Here is a 20,806-nt window from a genome sequence, read left to right on the forward strand (position 1 = left end):
TGGCAATGGTGTAGTTTCCCCGAGAAAAGCATGTGCGTATGATATATTTTTTAATAGTCAATAAAAATTGCCACAAATAACAGAAAAAAGAGATTTGTGATAATTTAGAATCAGGCTCTATTAGCTAAGGTAACGCACTAAGGTATTTTTCCGTCTGTTTATCAGTTTGCTGTTGGATCCCTGTTCTTCAGGAAAATGTTTGAGTTGAAAATATGTAAGATCAGTTTATTCGAAATTGAACGTTCCTTACCAATTTTTGAAAAGTCATTACCAATTACCTAAATTTCGCAGTAGTTTCCAAGTTTTTTTTCTTAAGAAATGAATAAATGAAAATGAAACCTTTTGAATAGCGTACGTCTTGGTATGTTGGTGAAAAAGTTCTAAAAGGTTTAATAACTTTTGTTCAGTAACATATCACATACTTGTATTAAATCAGAATCATGATAGCTCACTCTTCGGGAGAATTTTCATGCTGTCAAGCTAGTATGTATCACTCCAAAAGTAATTAAATATTATAATAATATGCAAGGGTATTTAATTTCAAAGTCATAATAATAATTACCTACCAAAACAATATCCTTTAGATTAACATTCCTTTTATGTTTAATATATGACCTGCATTTATGTGTTATGTAATTAAACTTTAACTTTTTACGTAGATATTGAATGAATTATCTTATCTGCATAAATTTGAATTAAATATTAAATTACAAAATATTAAGAATTAATTATTTTGTCTTCAACTTATTGTTTGTGATTATTATAATTTTCAAATGTAAATTTTCAAAATTACATCATTAGTTTTATGTAAGAAATTTTAACAAACATAATTTTTTATTCAAAACTGCTTCATTAGTATGCTATAGGGAAGTCATTTAATTCGTTAATATTAAATATTGTAATAATTAGTATTTTAAATTTTCAATTGATTTAAATTTAATTTAAATTGATATTGCAAAATATTCAGATTTTCCGTGTTCCATGCTCCATGTGCATTTCTTTTTTAATTACAAATAAAAAACTCAAAAATAATTTCTTTACAAAGAATATAAAGTGGGCGTCACATCGGTTTGACATTAGGTGTCATCATGATTAAAGTGTTTGTACAACTTTGTTATAAATAAAGTTGGGTCAAAACAATTGTTTGTATTGTAGCACTTTTCCCTTCAACAAGTGTCTGTATACCTATCACACTATTAAAATTATTTTCATTCATATACAAAGCTACTTCTAGGATTGCATATATTTAGGATGAACGATTTATGCAGTCTGAAATAAAGCAAAAATTAATATAAAGAGGTAAAGGTTAATTTGAACGGCCATTTTGTTTTTCTAAAGTTTAACTATAGTATACCACGGTAGGGCAAGCAAGTCGCCGACTTTCTGCGTTTGCAAAATTTCAAAAATGCTTATGGTTTCATTGCAAAAAATAGTTAAAAAATGAAATATTTAGGGTTTTGGGGGAGTATAACTTCTAGAGGGGGGGAGATAGCTAAAAATTTTGTTCTACGGAAATAAGTTTCTAGTAAAGATCTATGTACATACAATTTCAGCTTTCTATCTTCAAGTGTGTAGAAGTTTTGTAAACAGACACACGGACAGACGGACGGACAGAGTGAAACTAATAAGCACTTTTTTTTCAAAAATTTTTTGGAAAAGTGCTAAAAACAGAATTTTTAGAGTATTGTCCTATTGTAAACTTTTTATATGAAATTAGTCCGGAGAGCTTTCAAATGTACTTAGTATAATGGCAATACAAGCTACAAAAGGAAAAAAATATTGAATAAAAAATGTTTGTTGTAAATTTTAAATTTTTTACGATTGTACATAACAGTAGGAGTGTGTATATATGTATATTGATTTGAAGAAAATATTCGATAATTAAAAAAAAAGAGATAACAATAAATTGAAATTTCTAAAAATACTTCAAAGCATCATTGACAGCTAATAATAAAAGAAAAAACAAGTGAGCACTCCGGGGTAAAAATACAAAAATAAAGTAGAAAAAAACTTTTGAAAAGGTTCTTGCGCCTTTGTTATAGAAATTCTTGTTGAATTCCAAATCAATACAGAGATATTCTGATATAGAAATGTAAAAAAAATTGTCAAGAACTCAATTAAAGGGCAAAATCTCAAATTTTTCTCTTTTTTTTTTTTTTGATTAAGAAATGGATCAGATTGAAATTTGTTTTTGATTTTTAATTTTTCTTACTTTGTTGGTATAATTAATTACTTAAGAAAAACAAAAGAATTATTTTTAATCATTCAGCCCGGAAAATTAAAAAATGTAGGTACTATAATATGCCCCAAAATAGCTGTAACGTAACAGTTTGGGTGCTTTTAATCATGCAATATGTGGTTGCATTTCTAACTTAAAATCGAAATAACTTAGACCACAGAAAGAACACAGCTGCAAAAACTACACATTTGACAATAGCATGAAAATAAGAGTTTTTATTTGTAAAAATTCTAAGATTCTCGTGTGTTGTCTAAAGTTTCCTTCTAAGTATTTCAGAATTTTATATTTTTGAGTTCATTTCAAATATAAGTTGAAAATTTTTTGTGAAAGTAATACAAATTATTTAAAAGAAACTATACTCTAATAAATCCTGTTAATCTGATATTATTTTATTTTAAGCACAAAATAGTTATCTTAAAAATCCTAGTTTGCAATTGCAGTTCTATATAGCAATAATAATAAGCGCGTTGAATATAATATTCGCATGACCTTTGACTCAATAGTCCATTCCCATTAGAATATGACCTGAATTGTAATGCTTTTAAATAAAATTTTAAAGCTTTACATTTAAATTTAAAATTATTATTATTTTTTTTTTTATTAAAATTTTTGGGGTTTGTAACAGAAACAATTATTTTTTTCGTCCTCACACAAAAATTTAATAATTTTGCCTTTATCAAAAGCCGGTTGTATAAACTCTTAAGGAAATTAATTTTAAAAAATATTCAATGGAAATTTTTGCTTAAGGTTATTAATAAATATTTTTTAAATTAAAATAAGAAGAAATAAAAATTCTTAAATTTAACGGTGACGTGCAAATTGAGTTTTTCTTCTCAACATTAGTTATTTTTTTTTTGTTGGTTATTAGGAATCATAAGCAAAAAAAATAAAAAATTTACTAAAAAAATAAATATGATGTCAGACTGTAGGGAGAAAAATAAGAAAAAACAAGTAAAAACGTTTCAGTCGGTATAAACCGATTGAATTATACCCTGCACCTTTTGTTATTGTGTAGCAATTACAAGAACCCGTGAAGTCATTCTATAGAAACTTCAAGGATATGTCTGACCTATAATTGGACATCCGACTGCCAAGTTTCATGAATCTGACTTTATAATTTTTCCAAATATTTAAAATTAGCTTTAGGAGTTGTATGGCAAGTACCTGAACCTGTTAAGCAATTCCATCAAAACTTCATATATCTGATCTACAATCGGACACACAACTGTCAAGTTTCATGAATCTGACTTTATTATTTTTCCAAATATTAAGAATAAGCTTTTAGGCTTGTATGGTATCTACTCGAACCTGTCAAGCAATTCCACCAAAACTTCAGAAATATATCTGACCTGTAACTCGACATACAAGTGCCAAGTTTCATGAATCTGACTTTATTATTTTTCCAAATATTTAAAATAAGCTTTTGGAGTTGTATGGCAAGTACCCGAACCTGTCAAGCAATTCCACTAAAACCTCACAAATACATCTGATCTACAATCGGACACACAACTGCCAAGTTTCATGAATCTGACTTTATTATTTTTCCAAATATTAAGAATAAGCTTTTAGACTTGTATGGGAGCTACTCGAACCTGCCAAGCAATCCCACCAAAACTTTAGAAATATGTCTGACCTATAATTGGACACACGACTGCCAAGTCTCATGAATCTGACTTTATTATTTTTCCAAATATTAAGAATAAACTTTTAGACTTGTATGGGAGCTACTCGAACCTGCCAAGCAATTCCACCAAAACTTCAGAAATATATCTGACCTATAATTGGACACACGACTGCCAAGTCTCATGAATCTGACTTTATTATTTTTGCAAATATTTAAAATAAGCTTTTGGAGCTGTATGGCAAGTACCCGAACCTGTCAAGCAATTCCACTAAAACTTCACAAATATATCTGATCTACAATCGGACACGCAACTGCCAAGTTTCATGAATCTGACTTTATTATTTTTCCAAATATTTAAAATTAGCTTCTGGAGTTGTATGGCAAGTACCCGAACCTGTCAAGCAATTCCTCTAAAACTTCAGAAATATATTTGACCTATAATTGGACACATGACTGCCAAGTTTCATTAATCTGACTTTATTATTTTGCCGAATATAAAAAATTTGCTGTTGGAGTTGTATGGCAGCCACCCGAACCGGTGCAGCTATCCCATTATAATTTTTAGAGCATGTGTAGAATATAATTGGACACATGTATACAAAATTTTATATTTATAGCTTTATTAGTTTTCGAAATATTTAAAATAAACTCTTTGAGTTGTATGGCAGCTACCCGAGCCCGTTGTCCGAATTAGTCCAATAACAATAGGGTTCGTCCTTGGCACAAAAGAAAAAACTTGTGAAAGTTTGGTGTCGATAGCATTATTCGTTTTTGAGTTATCGTGCGATCGGACGGACGGACGGACGGACGGACATGTCAAGCAAGAATATATATATATGTCCATACCGCAGATGACTCCTTCAAGTAGTTACAAACTCCATACCAAAGTTAATATACCCTTCACGAAGTGTAGGGTATAAAAAATAAAACTTTTTTTTAAGAAGTCGACCTTTTCATCAGCTTTAAGTCTCAATTTTAATGCCGAAAATATATTAAGGATTTTTTTTTTCTGTGTGTTTTCTGTTGACAGCAAACCGCCTAAGGGTATTTTCGAAAATATTTTCTTTTAAAATTTCTGTTTTTTTTTTTTTGTGTTTATTCGTCTGAGAATATAAGGATATTTTCTTCATTATTGTTTACTTTTTAATTTTTTTTTTGTTATTTTCCTTTCTATAACTTTTAAAATTAAATCAATACAAAAGACTTTTCAAATTTTCTTTTTGTTTTTTTTTTGGTTCGTGTAACTGTGTATAATTAAAGGGATGAGAATATTGTTAGTAAACCAATAATATTTGTAATGTTTCTTTATACAGCATTAAATTTGAAATACATAAGGTTCTTTCAACCCGAACAAAAAAAAAACCTCAAAAGAAATCATTGACTGCTATTCGGTCAACTGGGCCTTTAGAAAATACTTTTATGTATACGTATAATTATTCATATAAAAATATATATAATTTGAAGTATGGGTATGTATGTATATCTGCACCAAAATACTGTATAATTTAATAAGTATTTTGTATTCTGATTATATTTTGGGAAATGTAAAAATATTATTATTGGTTCTTGAAAATGTGGAACCAAATCTCAAACAGTTTTATAAAACATAAGCTTTGTTTAAATTTGCGGTTGCTTATATTAAAACACTAGAGAATAAATTTATGTCCAATAGCTTTTTTCCTTATGGCAGATTTAGTCCCGGAGACAATAGTTGTCAATAAACAATTCATATTTCTACTGAAACAAAATTAAGTTTATTGTTCCACCAAAGATTTTTCAGACTATGAAAACACAAATGAAAACTGCCCATAGTATAATAGAACAGAAAGATCTGTTCGCTATTTCTTCGAAAGAAGAATATATTCGTTCATTTTAATTGTTGAACTATTCATATTTCTTAATAACTAATATAACATCTTACTTTATAAACTCTTACAATATCCTTAATAACATCGTTAAAACACTAATGCCCAATAATGTTATATAGCGATAGAACATCATTATATTACACTTTGAAATTAATTTTTATAACTACATATTTTTTATAACTTAATCAAACATTACTTATTATTATCTTATTTATATTATTATTAATATTATTATCATTATTATTGTTATATGCTCACATATTAAAACACAACTTATTTATTTATAAAATTTAATACTTATTAATAATATTTTTATCCTTGATTTTTGTTTTTTTATCACATATCTTCTTATTTGACACTTAATCCTTTTAATAAAAATCACATTAAAGTGAGCAAAACAAAAAATAAAAATATATAAAATCTAATTGTATGTGTAAAACACAAATTATACTAACACTATCATTTTCCATTCTCATATTATATAATATATACATATAGAATTAATTTAATAATCACCTGCAAGCGTCTTCATTAAAACCGCTATATTATCCTTTTAGTATTAACTATTTATTATAATTTTTGATTTTTTTTTGGAATATTTAAGCGAAAAAATAAGAAAATCTACTTAAATTTGTAAAAATCGGGCTATTTGTTCAGTTCAAGTTTATGATAGGAAGTTAAAATTAACGACTTCATGTCATTCGAGCCAAAATAAATTTCATATAACGAATATTCTAACAGATCAAATCTATTCCAAAGCTATCAATTTAACAAGGCAAACCTGAATGAAAATTTTTAACTTAATCGGCAAAACTACTAAAATCTTATTAAGTTACTATTAATTATGCATTCATTTTAAGAAATTTCTATTGAGACTTCCTTCATTATTCTAAAACTAAAATTAAAATTGCAGATTTAATGCTTTTATATAAACATTTAATTTTATAATGGGCTTCGCAACCTTAAAATCTTTCCTTTTATAGATATAACTTGGAATTGGCCTTCACATCAAACCTTGATTTTACTTCAAACCTTCAATTTTTCTATGATTTTTCCTTATATAATTCTTGATTTACATGAATGTCTATTAAGGCATCTACAATTTCTTTGTTTTACTTTTAACGTATACACTTTTAATATTCTTTCTTTATGTAGTAAGTTTTGTATTTTCTCACTCTTATACTAAATATTTAAGGTTTATTATTAGTTCATTAAACGACCATATTATAGCATGTATGAATTTTCCAATTATAACAAATATATTATATAAGTTTGTATGAATATCAAAATACATACACGTAATATACATAATGTTGTAATTCTGAAATTATTATAATTACATTTTTATATATGAATATATGTACATAATAGAGGTGTATATCAGGTAGGTTTTTCATATATAATAGAAATAAACTGTTATCACGAACTTCAAAGATTTTGTTTTATTTTCAGTTTTTCTTTTTGCTCCTTTATGAAAAAAGTAATAATGAAAACACCTTAGTTAAACCCATTTAAATCATGTGTGTTTAAAAGTTTGTGCAAGTGATTATATAAATTTTTCATATAATAGGAAAAAAAAGAAAAGAAAAATATAAAAATATTAAAAACGAGTAAAGAAAATTACCTTCATTTTACTTTCATTTTTCTGTCGTTAGTTACAGCTTTTGAGTATTATTTTAATGAACTATAACAAGAATATAAATAGGGTGACCATATTCATGAAATATAAAATTTTTTCGTTCGTAACATGACATTTTGGGAAAAATAAGAAACACATTTGTTGTAATTTTCTCGAGTCAATTTTGAATTTTTTACTTTAAATAAAATTTTTACACAAGTTCAACTTATAAGAAACTGTTAGTATCTAAGTCGCTTCATTAACATTTTCAAATATTCGAAATAAAACTAGCCTTTGGTTGTGATGTATGGTAGCCATCACAATATTCTATAATAGTCCATAAAATAATAGTCCATTAAATTTTTGGAAAAATACATCAGATGCAATTGAAATCAATTTAATACAAAATTTCATATTAATATTTGATTTAAAATATTGAAAATAATCCATTTAAGTTGCAGCTACCGAAACGCTTTGTACGAATTAGTCCAATTTTTAGGCAACCGTTCTTGATAGAAAAAAAAAATGTTTTCGAATATCTTACAATCGAACGGACGGGCATGTCTAAATCAGAACGTCTAACACAGTATTTTATGCTGGGCAAGATTATATAAGATAGAATAATACGATAAATGACTGCGGTTTCATTCAAATTCTGTGTAAAAAGGTAATCATCACAAAACTGATATTTTTTAATTTGTGATCTTCTAGCGAAGAAATATTTTGATGCATTTTCAAAATACAAAACGGACTGCTATTCCCAAAAAACCCATACACTACTGGCAACCTTATAAAGTTTGCCATTTTTATTAAAATAACCTGTTATAATATCAATAGTTTATCACTTTTTTTTTTTCCATAATTTATATACACCCATTTTCATTTTACATAGCTGTTTTTTGTTTTCGTTTTGTATTTCATTTCATATTCATGTGGCATTCTCTTACATACGTTATAATATACTATTATTTTTTTCATTGAAAACTATGCACATACATGTGTAGGTGTTTATAATATTATGCTATGTTATATTCGGTAATAAAAATTTTGTTATATATGAAAAAAAAAACGTTAGTTTAGTATATTACTAAATGAGTAATTCAATGATGTGTTTTCATTTGTTTCCTGTTTTTATTTTTCTTTCATTTTTCCTTTATATTATTCATATTATGATTTTTTTTTAAGGAGTCATTAGCCCTGAACTAAAAATTCTTTTCAGTACTGTAATATTGCCGTATAACACGAGACGTAACAATTTTATTACATATAAAAAAGGACTTAGTTTTATTCTTCGTTTTGATTTTTATGTTTTTGTTGTGTTTTTTTTTGTCTGAATAAGCACTGAATAAAATTTTATTTCTGTTTTATTTATTTTTTTTGCTTTCAATTCAACTAATAATCAGCTAAAGCAGAATGAGAATTGCGAAATTGAGCGCGTAAATCTGTGGAATATAATAATCAAAATACTGTTATATTTTCTCATTATAATAATTTATTTCGTTATACATATAAAAGCGCCTATTTTTTCATTTTTATAGGGGCCTATATATTGTATTGGGGCTATTTTCAATTTGTCACAATACATACAATGCCAAGAGAGACTCAAATTCTAAGTCTAAATGTGTTCGTCCGTATTTCGTTCGCCATTTGGAAACGTATCTAGCTACTTTTAGCTACACACAGATCGGTTTAAATTCAGGAAAACCACCCTTGAAGGTAGTGCCTTCTGTACTACCTCCACGTGGGTGCCTTAGAATAATTCACCAAATATAGTTGTGTGTCATATAGTTTTAAAGGTCTCCGAAATCTTTAAAACTTCTGTTTTGTAATTTTTCTGAACATCGTCCCTTAAATGTTCCAGATCTTAACGCGGTTCTTAGCTTTTTAAATCAAAATAAAGTTAACTTAAAATAAAGTTAAGTATTTTTAGTCTAAGAATACTGTAAGAATAGAAGGATATAATTTTTGGTGTAATATTGGGATATAATTTTGGTGGTCACTTTGTATACTAAAAATTAAAATTAATTTTCTTTTGAATATTTTTGAGCAATTCTACAAAAACATATTCCATAAACCCTATAGTTAACATTTAGTTCCTTATATTATTCGTTCATAATATTTAATGTAGTAAATGAATGAGCGATAATGGTGTTTCATAAATTACATGAACATATGAGTTATAAAAGTCCTGCTGGAATTAAAAGCATTTATTTTATTGGGGTTATGATAACCTATACATTTCGGTTTTTCACTATTTAAAATTTTAATAAAAAATTCCCAATGCATTTTAAATTTTATCAAGTAAAATTTGCAAAACTAATTGAAATGAAAGGTTTAGAGTCATAAGTATAATATTTCCTTCAAAATTTCTTGTAATCCAATTTAGAATTCGCTTGTAAGATTTAATTTAATTCTCTATTGACAAATGTATATGTTAACCAACTTCAAATCATAGAAGACATAATACAATAATTTGCAAAATATTATTGAACCAGTAAAACTTTAATTAAGTTTGTGAAATTTAAGTTTAGTAGTAGTGCGTAAATGTAATTGCAGCAATGCGAAAATATCCATTCGTGTAACCTTAAAACTTAGAATAAATCTAAAACAAAAATAAATTATTCTTACCCTTCTTATTTCTTTTAATATTTCGAAATTAAAAAAAAACTTGTTTTATTTTCTTTTTTTTGCATAAAATTAATGTTCAGGAATTAATATTTAATTAAATGCAATATTTTATTTGCTTTTAAAATTATTTTATGAAATGCAAGGGTTAATATACAGTGTCCTCATTCTTTATTTATTAATTTTTATATATTCATTTATACAATTTATGCCTACACATTTTTATGTTGAATAATTCTTTAAATTTACATTTTTCATTTATTTCTACATACTTATAGGCGTAAATAGAATGTAAACTTTATTTTTATTTAATATGTTTGATTTTTTAATTAACATTTCTCAGATTTATTCATAACACAAAATGTAAATTGGAGGAAAGAATAACAAAAAAAAATAGAAAAGAATAAGAAATTTCTGGTTTTTTTTTATTCCTTTGAAAGGGAATAAAAGTGAATTTTCTATTTTTCTTATTTTTCATTCTTAAGTTGTAAATATTAAAATTCAATTAAAGTTGTTTTCTTTTTTATATTTATTTAAAAATTAAAATATTCGTGTATTTTCTATTTTTATGTACTGACTTTTTTTCTTTATTTGTTAGTTTGTTTTTTTTTTAATATTCTTTGTAAAAATTCATGCGAGAAATTGAAAAAATTAAAAATGAAGTCAAGAATTTTTATATTATGCATATAAAATAAAATACAGTGGAACTGATTGCACCTGACTACCTTTCGTTTAGAAATTTTCGCCGTGAAAAGTTTTAAATAAATGAAAGAATCATGTAAAAACCGGGAAAGTTTTCAAGAAATACAGAATCTAACTCATTGCCTTATTAAAAAAAAAGATAACACTTACATCGTGAAAAACTTTACATTTTCAATTGATAGGTGAATATATTCATCCTGTAGTACACCCTGTTCATATTCTTTTTAAGATATTTCCATTCGAAAGTAATAATAAATTTGAGCAATAATAATAATTGCTTATAAAAATTTCAATCAACCTTTATGAATTTCTCCACAAATTAGGAATTCACTCACTTAATTGAATGATTAGGAATTTACTCACATAAATTGAAATTTTTTAATATATAATTGAAATATTTCTAATTCAGCGTACACATATCTATTTTATATGTATTTAAATATTGAAAGTGTGTAGGTACTTAAGAAACCAAAGAAAATATTGAAATATTTGTATTTGAAATTATTCAATTAAATCATAATTTCAAATTTAATGTATAATCAATTTTGAATGACCACAATATCTCTAAATTTCTTAATAATTCTTTTCCAGTTCAAATCACTTCAATTCGGTTTTCATGACATAATTATTCTTACATTAGTATATTAGTATTCATTCAAATGGAATTCTTATCCATGAACCCAACAATATTACTCTTCTCAAAGTATATAAAATTTTATATAAAATTGCACTTTACCACAATGCTCTTATATAACAGAAAATTGAATTAAGTATTATAAATAATATTATATAACATTTTAGTTTCACTGAATTTTAATGAACATTTAATGATGAAAGAATGAGATGTACGGATGAAATAATAAGATGTAAGAATGCAATTTAAAATATTTTCTTGATTTTTTCTTTTCTTAATTTTAAAAATGTTTTGTTTTATTCAAAGATATTCTGAATTCACTCAAGTACTAGGAGTACCAATTAGTAGATTTTGTAGAATTTTAAATAAAAAAAAAAATAAAATTTTGTTTACTTTTGTTGTTGTAAATTTTCTTTTTGTTTTATTTTATATTTTAGTTACAAAATAAACGAAAATATCTAGGTTATTTCAAGATGGTTTCTTTTTGTATGCGACATTTTAAATTGTTATACTACATTTAACTTTTGCTTACTTTATAATTCTTCATTTTGTATTTTTGTATTATCTACATATTTTTATATTTAATATTAAACTGCAGCTATTTTAATTTAATTAGGAAGAATGAGTAAAAAGACCTAAAGTTCAATAGTAAGTACATTCATAGTTTCCTGGTTTCACTGGATATTACAAAATTTTAATAATTTTTGATTCACTTGTTATTGACGAAACCTCAACATAAGAGAATTTCATCTAATTAAATTTAAGTTTTTTATAATTTATTATTTTTATTGAGAATATTAGTTTTTGAAATTTTCATACAGTTCAGTTTTTTTTGAATTCCTGTTTAAAGATGACAGATGGAACAAAGATTAGAGTAGAATAACAATTACTCATATTTACCCAAAATTATATGGTTTGCAAATTGAATAATCTATCAACAATCATACAAACAAAAAACTCCATAATTTGAAATACCGTAAATCAGGTTGCATAATTTTTGGAGTTTAATATGACTAATTTCAGTGCTGTTTATTGATGCTAAACAAACGTTATAAATTATTTCACGATGCTATAAAAGTATGTAGTACGTAAATAACAAGACTCTTACTCTAGGGATATGAATAGGTTCTTATCGCATAATATACGAATTTCTTAGTGACACCTTACGATAGAATGTGGTAATTTGTTAATACGATCACACAAATTTAAGTGAATAATGAATTTGTTATTTTACATAAAGTTTACCATGAGAATCAATCATTTGCTCTTTTTTTACCATCAAATAATCAATTGCTATTTGGGTAACAAGGATTCGCTATCATCACCAAACCTTTTGATCGTATTTTTATATTCAATTTGCTTTGCATCACTTATTTCTTTCGGTAAGAAATTATTGAGTTTGATTCGTTTAATATTTCAGTAGATTATAATTGAGTACAAATTGCTATTCTCAGATTAATCATAAAATCTTAAATCTTAACAGAGTCTCGTCAGTTCTTTTTTTAAGTAGAGTACCTCTCATTACATAAATTTTTTAAATTTTGCAAAATCACAAAATTTCCTGCGATTCAGTTTTTTTGAACTCGATTTTTTAAGAAAATGTTGTAGGATTATCCCTACGATAAACCAATAGTTCTTTAAGCTATTAGACAATAAAAAATGTGAAAATAAAGATAAATAAATAAAATATGCACGTATGTATACAAAATTGTTAAAAAAAAAACATTGTAATTGTTTTATTTACTGTGCTTTTCAAAAAACATGTCAAAACTTTAGCGTTCTAGTGTTTATAAAAAATATAAAATGAATAGAAAAAAAATCCTTTCATTTTAATTCCATTCTGAGAACAATATAAGGTTAAGTTGAGTGATAATTGTTTATTGTTTATTATTCCAAATGCTTTAAAGAGTCTTGAGGTAGGTATGCAACATAAAAAATAATGAATGATGACTTGAAAAAAAGAAATAATTTTAAAACGAAACTGAATAGAAAATATTTATACTTTTCCAGCACATGAGTCATTAATTTAATTTATATCAATATTGTCATTCTTAATCTTCGATCCTTAATTCATATTTCATTCGAACAGACACTAAACAGGGCAATTATTTGAGTTCAAATTATCGCGTAAAAGTTTTTGCCGCAATTAATTTTCTCTTTTCAAAAAACTTCCTTTCAAAGTTCGGAACATCACCATTACTAAAAGCTTGAAGTTGAGTTTTCAGTGGAAGCGATGTTAGGATTAATTTCGACTAGAAAATATTAACCAAAAAATCTGATCTGTATATTAAATTTTTCAGATTTAAGAAATTTTTTTTTACACATTACAGAAAACACTTTAAAGCTTCATAATAGAAAATCCATTAAGCAAAATAAAAAAGAAATTCACCATTTTTTCTTAATAAACTTAATTAAATTTTAATTGACATCTTCTAATTTACCTTACCCCAAAAAAAAAAAAAAACAACTTCGTTCTACACAAAAAAAATCTATAAACGTAATGAATTTTTTTACCTACGTTAAATAGAAAGCTTAATAGAAAAAAATTCATTTTGAAAAATAAAAAGAAAAACGCAATCAGATTTAAAAAGTTAGGGATAATCGCAATGCTCATCCAATTTTGGACTTTTTGTGGTTAATATCAAAGTTTTGCAACAAATTCTTATGTGTATAATGTTGAAATTGTTAAAAAAAATTTTCTTGAATAAAAGTACAAGAAAAAAAATTTCGAAATTTTTTTTTATTCAAAGTTTCCTAAAAATAAAATCTCCAGCTGTCCTTTTAATTAAAAAAATTCTTCAAATAACATTGAAATGACATTAAAAACTGTCCAGTTGTATGCGTTATAAGTCTACATATTTTAAGTTCATATGCATTCCATAATATATGTATATATGTCTACATAAATGAGTGATAGTACAAATTTTAACTTACCAACTCTTTGGCTTCCAATTGTCAATATAAGAACTATGGCGACAATATATGCAGCAACTAAGAATTCAAATGAAAAGTAACTTTTTGTTGAAGATTTTTGTTGTTGACGTTTTATTGAGGTTTTTTGATGTAATTTTGTTGGTAATGATCCTATTGATTTTGATATTGGTGATGTTGTTTGTAATGTTACTGCTGCTGAAGGTAATATTAAAGATATTGATGATAAAAATGATGATAAAAATCCTAATGATGTTAAATTTTTTAATATTGAATATTTATTTAAAGATTCTTTTAATTTGAAATTTTTTGAATTTTCTTTAATATTACGTGAATTATTCTTATTCTTATTATTATTATTGGCTGCCATACTTGAATTTTCATTTTCAATATAATTATTATTATTATTATTATTTGATAAAATTCTAAAATGCGGTAATGTTTCCGTCAGTACAGGTAAAATATTATTTGGTTCTTTAATGGTTGTTGTTGTTGTTGTTGTTACCATTGGTAACATACTGTTTACATTTTTTATATTTTTATTTTCTACATTACTTATATTTTCATTATTATTATATTTTAAATCATTGGTGGTATTTATAAAATTTGAATTCCTATCGATATTTTTATTATTATTATTATTAGCTATTACTGTAGAAGAAGATGAAGAAGAATTTTGAACTAAAATATTTTCTTTATCATTTTTTATATAACTAGTTTTTACAATATTATTATTATCTAGGTTACCATTATATTTTAAAGAATTATTATTATTATAATAATTTTTATGGTATTGGTACATTGATAGCTGTTTAGAATTCTTATTTATTAAATCAGAATTTTTTATAGATTCATGTATTTCTAAGGACATTGGTGAAAAAATTATATTTTCTGCTTTTTCTGCTTCACTTACTAAAGAAAATTTATTATTTGAAATGAAATTTTCATCATTTATTGATGGTATTGTTATTGGTTTTGTTATAGAAGTTGTAGCAGAAAAATTTTCTATTAAAGGCGTTATTTTGCTATTACCATCATCGTCTTCATCACAATTATTATTATTATTATATGTTGATTGTAATTTTGTAATAGATAATAATGGTAATATTGGTGAAGATGATACTGTAGTAGTAGATGATGATAATAGAATTTCTGATGATGACGGCATCGTTATCAATGGATCCAATATTATTGATTTTGATTGTAATTGTGATGATTCAATTGAATTAAATGATGAAGTTGACAATATATTTGTCATTGTTGATGTTGTTGTTGAATTTTTTTTATATTTTTTTCTTAATTTTTGTCGATTATTGACACAATTTTTATTACTAGAATAAGAAAATCCTTTTTGTGATGATGTTACTATTATTGAATCTGTTGATTTTATTGATTCTTTAGTTAGACAGCAAGAATTTTTGGTTGTAGAATTTTTATAAAAATTTCTATTTGATTTTGATAATAATAATGAAGACGACGGAGACGTTAAGAACGACGATGTTGAAGATATTATTTCTGTACGTTTTTTAGATTCTGTTGATAATGGTAACGTTGATGTTGTCAAATTCTTTAATGATGTTAACGTTTTCAATGGTGATGTTGATGATGGTAGTGATGATAATTTTAAAATATTTTTAGATTTTAAATTTTTATAATTTCTTATACGATGTTGATCTTTATTGATTCCTGTATTAGTATCAGGTTTTGCTTTCAGTTTTGAACTTGGAATATTTGTTTCTATTTCAATCATTATTCCTAATTTCTTCAAAAATTTTTGTTTTCAAGAAAAAATATTTAATTATTTTGTTTCCTTTGAAATGTTTGTTGTTCTATTTGTGTGTCCTTCAAATTAGTTGGTAATTTAATTTAATTTTTTGTTAGTAAATGTTTTGCAAGGTATTTTTTTTTTATAAAAATATGGAACATTAATTTAATTTGTCCTGTTTTTTTTATTTAATAAATTTTACACAAAGTTAAAGCTTTAAATTCTGAGTTCACTTGCTTTTTGTTTTATTTATAAACATTTAAAATTTTTAAATTATCAAAATTATCTTCAATGATTACAATATTTTTATTTTATTTTGAAAATATTAGTAAATGATTTAGTCAAATTTCATATTTTTTATACTAAAGTTCCTTTAGAAAATATTTAAAATTTTCAAATAATTTTCAGGCAGCAATTGCATTTCAATTTAATAGTCCGAATTCAAGTATAGAAATAAAAAGTCTGTGCATTTAATGCAATAATTGTTAAGCAAAAATGAGGAAAATAATTTCTAAATATAGAAAAAGGAATAAAATCCTTGTTGAAAGAAATGAAAATAATTTCTTTTTGATTAAAACGTGAAAAAATAAAGGAAAATGAAAAGATTTGTGTGTTAGAACAAAGCCTTTTTTTATTTCGTTTGTAATTTTGGTTTTTTTATTTTTTTTCTGAATAAGCACTTGTAAATTCTTTTCTTTTTTTATAAAAAGGATAAACGTTTTGCGGCTAATTTATTTATTCTTTGAATTTTCAATTTGTTTTGTTTTTTTAATAACCACAAAAATTTTATTCATTCATTTTTTCTCTTTTTGTTAAAATGTTCGAATCCTTTTTGTGTTAGCGATTTTTTCATTTTCACTTTTTTTTTTTATTATTTTTATAATTTTTCGTTCATTTGAAAACTTTTCACTTAAATCAACAACATTTTTATTATTTTAATACTCTTCAAAAAATTTTCTTTTATATTCGATTAAAAATTTATAAAAAAATAGAAAAAACTTCCTTAATTTTTCAACTTTATTTTGAAAAATAGTTTTTATTTTTTTTGTTTTTCTTACTCTTCTTTCTATTAAAAAATCACTTGTTAAAATTTTTATTTATTTTATTTTTTCTTTGTCTCACTAAAAATGTTTTTATATTATTTTGTAAAAAAAATTAATTTAATATTCTTCAAAAATTTATTCTTGATAAAAGCCATCATAACATGAAATTTTCTATTTTTTCCATAATTTTAAAGATTCTTCTTCTTCTATGAAGGAAGGTGTTATGTCTGAGCGCAATTTATATTCCCCCAAAATAATAATATCTATGGTTGTAATAATGTTGAATCTCTCCCACAGCAGAAAAAAATCTGGTACAATAAAAGTTCGTATATGTTTTCGTTCTTCTTTTTTTTTATTTGAATATTTGATAAAAAAAAATCGCATTAAAAATGAAGTTCTGATATCTGTGGAGAAAAAAATCAAAAAAAAAAAAAAATAAACCATTAGTAATGATTTTTGTACTGGAATTTTAGGAGTAAATTACAAAAAAAGAAAAAAAGGCAAAATCATTTTAAAAAAACAACAAAATATGAGAAGGATTTTTTACTTCTTCATTATTATTTTAATGTCCTTCCTCTTAATTTGGAAATATAAAATTCCATATTATTTCTCGACTGCAAATTTTGAAAACAGAAAACAATATTATAGAGCATAATGTATTATTTATTTGTTCCAGTCATCTATAATGTAAGTATATTAAATATTTTACCAGCAGTTGTTCTTTGGACAACTACCTTACCTATTATAATTAAATTTTACATTGAATTTGCAAAATACTATTGAAAACAACCGGTCGCTTTCAAAAATGTACTCGCGTGTGTTCAATAGTAATCTACACCTAATATTTATATAAAATATGTTATTTAATTTTAATTGCCAACAAAAATTTTTGTTCAGTGAGAAATTTTGAATTCTGTAACTGCATAAATAAAAAAAGTTCATACAGTTGCAGATCTTGTATAAAATACTCAAAAATTGAACCACTTTGAGTCTTGAGCTGAAATTCCAACAGCTAAAGTATAGTCAATAATTACCATAATTTCAGAATATAATTGTAAATTGACCGCTAAAAATGTAGCTGAACTATTAAAGAAACATTAAATTTTTAATACACTTTAAAAAAAAATATTTTATTATTCTTATACCATCATTAAAATATTTGGGGTGAAAATGAAAAAAACACATATAAGTTCATATCATTTCTAGAATATTTTGTAAACCAAAAGCAATATAACAAAAATGTGAAAAAAAAATTTCTCATGCTATGGTAAATCTAGAAGTAAGGAATGGTATTGAAAATTAGTTTTTCGAACCAAACTAAAAAAATTTTATTAAAAACTTACAAAAAGTGTAGATTTCGTAGTTATTCAACTTTATAACCCCGAATCACAATTCGACCGAAATGCAACACGAGTTAAATAAAATATTTTTGAAAAACTCATTGTTTTTAGAATTTCGCAGTAAAAAACTTACAATATATCGCATGTATTCTCATAGAAACACTCGAAATATCATTTTACAATAAAATAACAAAATTTTCGCTTAATCTGTACAAAAAATTTAATTTATCAAATGTAACCGAGTGACGACACAGCCTACAAAGTTTGAAAAATTACTAAACTCTTTGATGTTTGTTGATTTCAGCATTTTGACTTTATCAATAAAATTTATTTGTTTTCCTTTAATTAGATTATTGTATATAGGAATTCAGTAAAACGAAACGTTGGCTCCCATTTCTAGTCCAATAATTTCAATGGTAGTTGAAGTTCAATGGACATGGATTATAGGAAGTTGACATTTACATTAGTCTTGATTAATATTGAATACCAAAATTTTAGTTGCATTCTTAGACTTGGAATGACTCAATATTTTATAGATTGCCCTCAACATTTTTTTTATCTCTTTCATATAAAAATATTTTATATTTAAAAGCAACGTTTTTATCATTACTTTTTTATATGAAATAAAAACTAAGATTTTAACGGTAAAAAACATCATTTTCATTTTAATTTGTAGTTCAGATTTGTTTTTTTTTTTTTGTGTTTAACATTTTAATTTTATTTGAAAATTAATTTTCTATGCACTTAAATATAATATTTTAGAAACATGAAAATAATTTATTTATAATGCAATGTGTAGCTGGGCTATTCATATACCTAAAAGAAATGAAAACATGAATTTTTAATAATATTATCAGCGAAGAAAAAACATAAAATTTAAAATAAAAAGCTTTAAAAAATACGTGGAAAATGGAAATGAAAATAGTTCTGGAGGAGGAGGAGGAGGAGGAAGAGAAATGAAAAAAAAGAAAAATTAATTTCAATCTAAAACTAATGAAATTGTTTATGAATTGAAGTTAAAGTAAAAAATGTTCAGAATTTCAAAAATAGAAATTTTAAAATTTCAAATTAAGAAATTTAATAGTCAATGAATAGACGAAATTGTTATAGAGAATTAAACATCAAATTTGAAAGAATTTTTATTAGGAGAGAGTCGGAATTAAACTGCTGTTAGGTATACAAATTCAGAGAATTGAAAAAAATATCAAAATATTAATAGCTTTTAGTCAGCAAAGACATACTTTTAATGATATTAAATCGAAAATAGAATTCTATTTTACCATAATAATCGAGGGTAATTTGTATCCCTTAGATTCTTATAGTTTTAAAAGGCTATTAAAATCTTCGTTATGACCTCAGGGCTAGGTGAAAGCTTTTATTTATACGTAAATGATATTTTAATATCATAATGAAAATTTTAAGATAAAAAATTTTATGGACTCAATCATAAAATATTTGGAAAACTCATTATGACGTCTGAAAATCTATAAAATTATTAATGGATCAGACAAAAAAGTTATAAAAATGATATTTCTGTACATCCATTTGTTATCGAAGATCTACCCCTCCAAGTATCAGTCAAAAATGAATTAAAATTGGAAACTATTTAAAAAATAATTGTTGGTAAATTAAAAATATATCTTCGAATAATTGCAATAAACTGCATTATAAAATATTTATTTTTGAGCAAATTCTGCACGAATAAAAAAATTTTAAAGTTCATATGCATTGTGTTACTAAAACCACTCTTCAGTACTCTTAAATCCAAGTGATTAGCGAACAATATTGTGAAAAGAGAGAATTCTCACTTTGCCATCTCAAATAAAAATAGTGTCTATTGTAAATACTAAAATGTTTTTTACAATTCCTTTTGAAAACAATTACATACATATGTATCTATTTTTTTTTATCCTTATATACTTTGTCATCATAAAATAAATTTTAATCCTTAACTCAGGTGTAGTATGACAAAATTTAAACCGAAAAAATAAAAAGTGTTATTCAAAACAAAATGAATTTTATTCCGGAAACTGAACAACATTTTATAAAGGAACAATAAAATTTTAATATTTTGACTGAGTGAAGGTAAAATTGATAATTACAAGGATGCCAACACTTTCATACTAATCCAATAAAAATTCACTTGCATCAGCAATTAGTATTTTTCATTTAGGACACCTTATAATCAGGTTTCTTTTTTTTAATTCTTCCCTTTTTCAGTATTACATACAGAAATTTACGACATTTTACAGTAAACAAAAATGGAAATAAACTACGTTTTTTTCTTCATTTTACTTTGAAAGTAATTTCACTGCACAAAAATACTACAACCATAAGTACTATGGATGTATTACGTTATCCGATTTTCATCTTATATAATATCTTATATATTTAGGTGACAATACGTGCATAGAAGA

At 24.6% G+C, this 20,806-nt stretch overlaps 1 protein-coding gene across 2 annotated transcripts in view; it reads right to left on the bottom strand.

Annotated features, from left to right (window-relative positions):
• Positions 1-20,806, bottom strand: part of LOC129614153 (GATA zinc finger domain-containing protein 8-like) — a 157,871-nt gene that overhangs the window by 43,939 nt on the left and 93,126 nt on the right. For both annotated transcript variants that reach the window (XM_055528570.1, XM_055528571.1), the window contains exon 2: positions 14,245-17,453. In XM_055528570.1, the coding sequence (XP_055384545.1) occupies positions 14,245-15,991 (1,747 nt within the window). In that variant the 5' untranslated portion in view covers positions 15,992-17,453. The remainder of the gene's footprint in view (positions 1-14,244; positions 17,454-20,806) is intronic.

This window comes from Condylostylus longicornis, unplaced genomic scaffold (assembly GCF_029603195.1).
Source record: "Condylostylus longicornis isolate FDR11 unplaced genomic scaffold, ASM2960319v2 ptg000104l, whole genome shotgun sequence".
NCBI lineage: Eukaryota > Metazoa > Arthropoda > Insecta > Diptera > Dolichopodidae > Condylostylus > Condylostylus longicornis.